General features: G+C 41.9%; 1 gene segment (V, D, J or C); it reads left to right on the top strand.

Annotated features, from left to right (window-relative positions):
• Positions 1-425: 425 nt before the first annotated feature.
• Positions 426-9,653, top strand: LOC122894565 (the record flags this gene model as incomplete). The annotated part of the segment is given in 2 exon segments: positions 426-495; positions 8,144-9,653. Coding segments are annotated over 2 exon segments (450 nt in total), but the record flags the coding sequence as incomplete, so codon positions are not given.
• Between the last annotated feature and the right edge of the window lie 818 nt (positions 9,654-10,471).

Below are 10,471 nucleotides of genomic sequence, written 5' to 3'. Positions count from 1 at the left end.
AAAGGGTCCTTTTGATTGACTGTGAGAGTAAGTTAAAGACAGAAGCAGATGCCTGTGTAGACAGTTTTAGAAACCACTGTGCATTTGAGGAAGGAAAGAGATAACCCAGTAATAGAAGTAACTTTCCTGGCTGGAGATTGCAGATCCCAGCCGGAGGAACAATGAAGACACTTATTGGAATATTCCTGTTCTTGTGGCTGCAGCTGGACTGTGAGTGGAAAACTTTTGGGTAAAGTGTGTCTTAGTATTAGAAGTCTGAAAAGGAGATTAGCTTTTTCCAGACTTCCTGAAGCTGCTGCAGCAAAAAAGAAACAAAAACTCTGGAGAATGATGACCTAATGATTTTGTCTGACTTTTTTTTTTGTTGTTTTCCCCCACAGGGTTGAGTAGAGGAGAAGAGGTACAGCAGCACCCTTCTTTCTTGACTGTCCGGGAGGGAGACAGCTTTGTTATCAACTGCACTTACACAGACAGTGCCTCCGACTACTTCTTTTGGTACAAGCAAGAACCTGGAAAAGGCCTCCAGTTGCTTATATATACTCTTTCAAATGTGGTCAAGAAACAAGAACAAAGACTCACTGTCCTATTTAATAAGAAGGACAAGCATCTTTCCCTGCAAGACACAGCCACCCAACCTAGGGACTCTGCCACCTACTTCTGTGCAACAAGAGCACAGTGGTCCCCAGGCACCTGCAGCCTGACACCAAACCTAAGACTGGGGTGGAAGCCCCACTCTTTTTCCCTTTGTCACCAGCCTTCAAGCCAGAGATTTTGCCATATTCCATCTTAAATAAACATTCTTTAAAATATATATATATATAAACATTCTAAATGATCTTAAAGAATGTCAGTTTCAGAATGACCCAATAAGTGTAAGAACATTTGGAATGAACACTTAAGGGAGTTAGTGATTTCTTTTTTTTTTTAAGATTTTATTTATTTGTCAGAGAGAGAGAGAGAGTGAGCACAGGCAGACAGAATGGCAGGCAGAGGCAGAGGGAGAAGCAGGCTCCCCGCTGAGCAAGGAGCCCGATGCGGGACCAGATCCCAGGACTCTGGGATCATGACCCGAGCTGAAGGCAGCTGCCCAACCAACTGAACCACCCAGGTCCCGGGAGTTAGTGATTCCTTAGTTAAGTATCTGGGCTTTAAGGTTCATGTTTTGGGTACTGTTCAGAGTTACACTTTACAAAGGACATCCTGGTGTCAATGTCAGGGAGTACTCTTCTTGATGGAAAGATTTTTTTACCTTTTATTTGTTTAAAAAGATTTTATTTATCTATTTGACACAGAGAGAGAGAGATCACAAGTAGGCAGAGAGGCAGGCAGAGAGAGATGGGGAAGCAGGCTCCCTGCTAAGCAGAGAGACCAATGCGGGGCTCAATCCCAGGAGACCAATGCGGGGCTCCATCCCAGGACCCTGGGTTCATGACCTGAGCTGAAGACAGAGGCTTTAACCCACTGAGCCACCCAGGCACCCCGATTTTTCACCTTTTAATAATAGCATTCATTAACTTTTTCTGATTATAGAAATATTAACTACACATTATAGGAGGAAAACAAAAAATATATATATAATAGGAAGTTCAAACATAACGCTATTATCCAGATAAATCATGGCTAACATCTGGTATACCTTCTTTATTAAACTCTTGTTAAAGATGAGAAGCATACATGGGGCGCCTGGGTGGCTCAGTGGGTTAAGCCTCTGCCTTCAGCTCAGGTCATGATCTCAGGGTCCCGGGATTGAGCCCTGCATCGGGCTCTCTGCTCGGCGGTGAGCCTGCTTCGTCCTCTCTCTGCCTGCCTCTCTGCCTGCTTGTGATCTCTCTCTCTCTCTCTGTCAAATAAATAAATAAAATCTTTAAAAAAAAATTAGAAGCACGCAGACTGGTATTTGAACTTACTTCCACTTAACATTATATCATAATCTGAGCATTCACGCTTATCAAATCTTAAGAAATTGAACTTTTAATGATTTTATGAGTGATTTTATGTCACCATTTTATTTCTTCTTTAATCATTCCCTTATATTTGTGGGAATGATTAAATACTTTTCTTAATTCAAATGTTACCCTTTAAATAGATAGCTTGTTATATGCGGTAGCCAAAAATGATAATACCAATATAAATGATAGTAATAACTAGTACAAAGACAGTGGAAAAACAAGGAATGGACTTGAATATGAAAGACTTTGAATAAAACAAAACAGGAATTCTAAATTATGGGGAAGAACAGGATTATCCTCAAATTCTGTTGAATCAGTTGTTCAGATAAGAGGTTCTCATACTTTCTCCTGAAGCATCCCTACAGGGGAGGGCCACCAAACATGACCTTTTCCTTCTTGAAATCTGGATGTGTGGGCAGAGTCGCCCAAAGTAGTCTGATGAAAGTACAAACAATCTCATGTTTACTTTAAAATTTTTGAGTTATCATCTTTATTTTACTGCATTATATATCCATGTTAATTTTAATGCGACATAATCTTGTAAATAATTTACCTATTCTCCAATTTTTCAGTAATAAAAGTGCTCGTAGCTGATGCATGATATTTATTACGTTTTATCTTGAGGCAAGAGTACTCTAATTTGAAAAGCACAAAGTTGACTATTTGAAAACGAAAGTGTTGGAAAATCAATAGGCAATCAATAAATATTGGTTGGACAAATAAATGAAGAACCTCACATGATGAAATAAATTCCAGAGAGATTAAAGTAATTAAATCAAGAGTTGTTAGTAAAAAATATAAATTGTGTTAGTCAACAAACTGAAGAAGAATTTTCTAAAATTAAGAACAGTGAATGAAATCATGGGAAAATAGAATAATTAATTACATAAATATTAAAAACTAATTTATTATATAAAAAAATGACCAAAATTACATTCAAACCAGTTTACTGTTAACTTGCTGTTAATCTCACAAAAGATTAATAATTCTTCTGCATAATATCTATATGCTTAAAAAGGAAAACATTAATATCGAAATAGGTAAATATACAGAAGATGTGATGAGGACACTTGCACAGGAAAAAAATAACATGGTTCAAAACACATGGAAAATGTTTAAACCCACTGGTATTCTTAAAAATGTATAGAAATAACTTTAAAAAAACATTAGGGAGTTGTAGGAATAATTTAATAACAATATTAAAGAACAGAGAATTTGAGCAAAATGTTGTGAAATAAACATACACTAGTGGGAGAATAACTTTGTAAGCTATTTTGGAAAGTAATTAAAAAACATGACTTAGTAAAAACCAGATTAATTTCCTTGTAATTTTTTCCCTGGAAAACTTGTCTTCAGGAAAACCCTCCATGCATATGAAAATAATTATTTACAAAGTTATTTGGGAAGTTATTTATATTACCCCAAATTTAAAATGAAAATGTCTAATCTTAAAGGGAAAGGCTTGGGGTGCCTGGGTGGCTCAGTCAGTTAAGCGTCTGACTCTTGATTTCTGCTCAGGTCGTGATGTCAGGGTTCTGGAATCGAGGGCCATGTTTGGCTTCCTGCTCAGCAAGGAGTCTGCTTGTGGATTCTCTCTTTCTCTCCCTCTGTTCCTCCCCCTGCTCGCTCTTTCTCTCTCAAATAAATAAATAAATAAACCGTAAAAAAAAAAAAAAAGGGAAGGGCTTAGTCGTCCAAATGGAATATTATATAGCAAATAAATGGCATTTGTAAAGAGAATCTAGAATGGTTATCAAGATATGAGCTGGTGTGATTGCTGTTTTTTTTTTTTAAAAGACTATTTATTTGCTTATTTGCCAGGCAGAGATCACAAGTAGGCAGAGCGGCAGGTGGGGGGGTGGGGGGAGGGAAGCAGGCTCCCTGATGAGCAGAGAGCCTCATGTGGGGCTCAATCCCAGGACCCTGAGATCAGGACCTAAGCCAAAGGCAGAGGCTTAACCCACTGAGCCACCCAGGCGCCCCGTGTGATTGCTACGTAGGGAAAATATGAACAGCACAAAGTTTGGAAAGTAATTCACAAGATATTGATAATGTATATCCTTGCTTAGCAGAATAAGCAGTGATTTTTCTCTTTTCATTCTCTTTTTTTCCATTTTCTAAAATATAAGCCTAGTTGATTTAATCTCTAATCCTTATCTGCAAATTCTCTAAAATTCCTCCTAGCTCTGAAGCTCAGTGAGCTGTGGTTCAGACTATGGTTCACAGTGTGAGGGCTGGCCCGCAGCCTGCATTGCATCCCTTTACTTAGATAGTTCCCATTTACTGCGTTCTTACTGTGTGCAATGTATGTACAAAGAGTTTTATGTACATTAGTCCATCCAGGTCTCCTCATAACTTCTGATGATATTTCTGTTTTATACACAATTACATTAAGTAGCTTGCCTAAGCTCAGCTAGAGATTAAATGCAAAAGTGGGTTTCAGAGCCTGGACAGCTTGAGGCTAGAACACAGTCCACAATGCCGATCAACCTCTGCCTCCAAATTCCTCCTGTGGACAAGTGTCCAGGTTAAATGTATAGGATTTTTATAAGATTACTTACTTGCTGAAAAGCCTCTGTAGGGTTTTTGTTGTTGTTGTTGTTGTTGTTGTTTGCTAATAGATAAGCTATAAACTCAAGCATTCAAAATCTCTTGCTATCTAGACCCAAACTCTCCTTCCAGCTTTATTTCTCAGCATATGCTAGCCCATTCTCCTCTTTCTTCCTTCCATGCACTCATTTGCCTGTCTGTCTGTCCATCTATCCATCCCTCTATTGTTAAAGCCACAGAATGGCTTAAATGTATTTGAGGAAGTGACAACAATACACCCACCATGTCATTAACAAAGTAGGAAAGAAAGAAATTCTGATATAGGCAATATGAGGACTGTTGTATTAAAAAAAAAATAAATTGACCTTCCAGGGAGTATGGTTCTGCATGAACTGGGAAACTTCCCTGATTTGAGTTTCTGCTGGATTTTAAGTGAGTATTTATTATGCTATCCCAACAAGATCAAGAAGAAAGATCTCTTGAAGTCAAAGTGTTGGGTCCCCCAATAATGGGTCCGTGATTAAAGGAGCGAGACCGATACAAAGCAAAGGTCAAGCAAAGCTTTATTTCGTGCCAAGCATCAAGAATCAAACTGAGGGGGACGCCGGGGTGGCTCAGTTGGTTGGACGACTGCCTTCAGCTCAGGTCATGATCCCGGAGTCCCGGGATCGAGTCCCGCATCGGGGCTCCCAGCTCCATGGGGAGTCTGCTTCTCCCTCTGACCTTCTCCTCGCTCATGCTCTCTCTCACTCTCTCTCAAATAAATTAAAAATAAATCTTTATAAAAATTAAAAAAAAAAAAAAGAATCAAACCGAGGGGCGCCTGGGTGGCTCAGTGGGTTAAAACCTCTGTCTTCAGCTCAGGTCATGATCCCAGGGTCCTAGAATCAAGCCCCGCATTGGACTTTCTGCTCAGCAGGGAGCCTGCTTCCTCCTCTCTCTCTCTCTCTCTCTCTCTCTCTGTCTCTGCCTGCTTCTCTGCCTACTTGTGATCTCTGTCTGTCAAATAAATAAATAAAATCTATAAAAAAAAAAAAAGAATCAAACCGAACGTTCAGGGCCGCACCTCTTACAAGAGAGGGCAACCCCTGTTTGTTTCACAGACTAGCTTTTTTTTTTTTTTTTTTAAGATTTTATTTATTTATTTGACAGAGAGAAATCACAAGTAGATGGAGAGGCAGGCAGAGAGAGAGAGGGAAGCAGGCTCCCTGCTGAGCAGAGAGCCTGATGCGGGACTCGATCCGAGGACCCTGAGATCATGACCTGAGCCGAAGGCAGCAGCTTAACCCACTGAGCCACCCAGGTGCCCCAGACTAACTTTTATAGAGCAAAGGCCACATGGTTGGGCCCGGCCACACACAGGTGGCCAATGAAATTGTAACACACAGAGAAAGCTGCACAGTTATGCTAGGTGACCAATTAAATTACAAATTACCCTAGTAGACATTTGAACCAGCCTATCACCTTGGTTAGAATTGGCGCCCAAAAGGTGCCCAAAGGGCGGGGCCCATACTCCTTGGTAGCGAGGAGACAGTATGATCCCCCACTGATTGAATACCTCCACCTGGCCTGACCCACCCTTGTATTTGGACTTTGTTACATGGGACTGGTTTCCAGGACTTGTTTTTAAGTAAGTTCTCCTGGGGCGGGGAGCAGAGTCAATTTAAGTTTTATAACAAATTGGCAGTTCAACTGAGGTGGGGCCACTCTGGCTGAATAGGCTCTTACAAAAGCCATAATTTTCCTGCCTGTGGGAAGGCCAGGAGGAGTGAAGAGAGGAGGTTCACTCCCTGGATCTGAGCACTTTTCCTAGAATTCAGGCACGTGCTCTCCTGTGCTTTACATTATCGACAGCTGGTGACATCCTCTGGCTGTTGTAGAAAAAGAATAGTGAGGGCGGTGGAACTGAACCCTTTGGAAATGTGTTGTCCTGTATCAAATCTTAATACTGCAAATTCCCTCTTCTGGACCAAGATGAGCATTCATATAGTCCTGCTACTTCAAGTAGAGGCATCGGCATTGCCAGGAATCTTGTTAGAAATATAGACTATCCAGTCCCACTGGAGACCCAACTGCGGGGGCCACAGACTGGCTGCCCCAAAATGGGCCACTTTGGCTTGAAGGTTATTTTCAGTTAAAAGGCAATCAAAATCCAGCAGATTCAGGAAAAACTCTTATCCACACGCCACCCACCCCCAGCCTAAAAAGAATTGAGATAGGGTATCTGCTCCAGGAAGACAGCTATCACTGTAAATAACTACATTATACTGTGAATTAAGTATGATAGGGAGGAACGTAACAAAGTCTGTCTGATCAAAGTCCTCTATGTCCCATTGTCTCTGAGTCCTCCAGCAAACATTTGCTTAGCAGATATTTACTTTTACATCTTCTTGCGAATTACTTCCTTCCCTTTGAAGTCCCAGACCCCTAACCCCTTTTCCTTAGTTCAGAATGACGTAGAAACCTCATTTTGTCTTTGAAATTTCCATGTCTGCGTGGATTCCCTGTAAGCACATCAGATTTAATTTTCTCTTATTAATCTGTCTCATGAAGATTTGATTCTTAGTCTGGCTAGAAGGATGTTGTAAGGAACAGGACAGTGACAGTGTTGATCTTTGACATAATGAAAAACAATCTGTATTTTAGCAAAATCCCTAGGTAATTTGTATGCACAGTGAGAAGCACTGGTCTTCAACACACTTTGTTATTGTAAAAACCTTCTGAACACAAGATGGCGCTGTTTCCTATCTATTTGGCTCCTCCCTCAGCTTTGAGCCGTGTTCACTCTAAAGCTGGATGAGGTCAGCGAGTGTCTGTAGAGGGCTGTACAAGCTTGTCACTGATTGGGTAGGAAGCAGAAACTTCCTCCCACAGATGAACTCCAGTGACACCCACCAGACTAAAGGGAATGGCTGGCTTTTGTTTCAGGAGAGTGAGTCCACATGCCAGGCCACAGCTGGGGAGAAGAATGAAACTGTTCCTGGGAGTTATTCTGGTGATTTTGTGGTTTCCAGTGGACTGTGAGTTGGAGGCTTCCTGGTGATGAGGGCAGAGAGATTCAGGCACCCAGCCCGCAGGATGGAGATGGGAAGGGCCAAGATCCATTCTGCTTCTTCTTTGGTTATATCTGGGGTTGTGAAAAGAAAATATGGTACTTTAAAAAAAAATTATTTATTTTAAGGGTACCTGGGTGGCTCAGTCATTTAGCATCTCCCTTTGTTCAGGTCATGATGCCAGAGTCGTGGGATAGAGACCCCATCAGGCTCCCTGCTTGGCGGGAGCCTGCTTCTCCCTCTACCACTCCCCCTGCTTGTGTTCTCTCTCTTGCTATGTCTCTGTCAAACAAATACATAAAACCTTTAAGAAGAAAAAAATATTTATTTATTTTAGAGAGAGAGAGCATGTGAGTGTTCCAGAGGTGGGGCCGAGGGAGAGGAAGAGAGAATCCTAAAGCAGACTCCCTGCTGAGCACTGAGCTGAGTGCAGGGCCTGATCCCAGGACCCTGAGATTATGACCACAGCTGAAATCAAGAGTCGGCTGTTCAACCGACTGAGCCACCCAGTTGCCCCCCCCCCCAAAAGACTCTTATGAGTGTCAATGTAGTGACTAAACCTCTTGTTTCTGGTATTGTGTTTCTGCTTAGGGGTAAGCAGCCAAAAGATGGAACAGAATCCACAGTCCCTGAGCATCCAGGAAGGTGAGAAGGCGGTGCTGACCTGTAACTACACGAATTATTCTCCAGTGGTCTTCCAGTGGTATCGACAAGATCTGGGAAGAGACCTTGTCTTCTTGCTACTAATACGTGAAAATGAGGGTGAAAAACAGACAGGAAGACTGAGGGCCACCTTTGATAAGACCCTCCAGCAGAGTTCCTTTTTTATCATGAAGTCCCAGCCTGCAGACTCAGCCACCTACTTCTGTGCTGCAGACACACAGCAGGGCCCTGCCACCTGCTTCCTGCACCCAAACTCTGCCAGTGGCTCAGTCAGCAGAGCTGCTGGCTGTGTTGACCTCAAGGGCTGACCCCAGCTCCAGGCCGAACAAGTGGGGGCCACTTGAAAGGGTTAAAGGCTGTGAGCCAGAGCCCTGGATCTACCTCCAGCCTCTGAGTCTCTCCCTGCTGATACCGCTGTGTGACTATGAGCGGCTCCTGAGAATCGCTGGTCTCATTTGCCTCATCGGATCATGAAGGGCTTACCACATGATTCTCAAGTTTGTCTCAGCAATGAAATCCAAACAGTCTAATTTTTTAGGAAAAAGAAATATGCCCTGAAGAATGTCAGAGATCAAGAAAAGAGGATTTATGTGCATGCATGCACATGTTTGTGTATATGTGTATCTGTGTGCGTGTTTAAGGACAATTAATTCTGCCCAGTTTTTATGACTAGGCCAGAACAGCCTGAGACATATATAGGGTTAAACACATTCCTTTTAAACATTAACTGTATATTCCTCCACATAAACAACAACAGCAAACAAACCAGTCTAAACATTCCTGGGACCCTTTTAAACTGAACCTCAAATAATGATGATGGTAAAAAGAAAAAATTGACCTGTGTTTAAAAAAAAAAATTCAACCAAGTAAAATTGAAGATCTAATTGTCTTTGTTAAATAATTCTTGCACTGAACAGCATTCTATCCAGTAAGCAGAGGGAAGATCTGCAGAGCTGCAGGAAAGGAAAGGTTTTTTTTTTTAAAGGCTGAGAGAAGGCATAAAAAAAAAAAGCATTTATTAGGAAGGAATCCAGTGTTTAGGCAAGGTTGCCCTCCTAAGAGGGGTGGGGCCTTTCAGGAGACTGCCTCTGGAAAATTCCATCTTGGCCGGTTAAAAGTCCATTCCTGAGGGGGTTGAAACTGTAGTTAGGTTAGTTATTAAATTTTGGTTTACTGATTGGGGCCTTAAGTGGCTCTATTATGGATATGTGGTTTTTCTTTTGAACACTTATATTCTTTGATATTACTCATCTTGTGAAGGAAGGGCCAGACTATACTGGGCAACATGCCATAAGTCATGAACACCACAAAGATGGATTTAGTGCTGTAGGAAAGACATTAGAGTTCGAAGCCGACAGCCAAGAAAGAGCTCTTGAGATGTCTTACGCACAAAAAAGATGGTTTTATCGAAGCACAGGAATAGGGCCCATGGGCAGAAAGAGCTGCACAGGGGTCCTGAGGAGTGGCCCATTATATACTTTCAAGGTGGGAGGGAGTCAGGGATAGGGTCAGTCCCTAGGGAATTTGGAAGCAAGGTTTCCAGGACCAGGAGGGGACTAGCTGTTGTTAGGAAAAGGTCGTGTTTTACTATCCGGTCAAACCTTGGTCCTGAGACCCTTCAGATGTATAGTGGGGTTGTATGCTTGGGAGGTGATTGCCAGCATGCATCTTGGGGGTGGGGGTAGAGATAAAGGAAATTTTCAAAAGAATTTTTATATGTTAAAATGACTTACAGGATCTGGGGTTCGGGCTAAGATTGCCTTTGTCCTCAGCAAAGTTTTAACATGGAGGCAGCTGAGTTCCTGGAGGAATGGCACTCTGCCTATTTCAAGGACTTGTCAATGGGCTGTAGGCAGTAAGGAAATAAAATTTTTTTTCTTTTACCTTTGTCTCCCACATCATTTAGAACCTTTGTTTACTATGTATGTGGTGTCAGTGAGTGTGTCTAAGTATAACTTAGAGGTGATGAGGGAACAGAGGCTGGCTGAGGACAAAGCAAAAGCTGACACTCTGCAACCTTCTCCCACCCCCACTCCTGGGTGGGACATTTGTGACATTCTTTGGGAATCTCTCAACTATCTTAATGTTAATTAAGATTAATGTTAGTCCCCTTACTAAGAAGGGAAAAAATGACCCTGACACTGGCAAGGCCTCTGGTGTCCAGTATCCTGTAAGTCTTCCTTAGCATATGAAAATTTATTGAAACATCCTTTTTCCCTAACCTCCCCCAACCCATCATATAAAACCTGCCAGCCC

This window comes from Neovison vison, chromosome 13 (assembly GCF_020171115.1).
Source record: "Neovison vison isolate M4711 chromosome 13, ASM_NN_V1, whole genome shotgun sequence".
Lineage (NCBI taxonomy): Eukaryota > Metazoa > Chordata > Mammalia > Carnivora > Mustelidae > Neogale > Neogale vison.
This window is presented reverse-complemented; position numbering and strand designations above follow the sequence as displayed.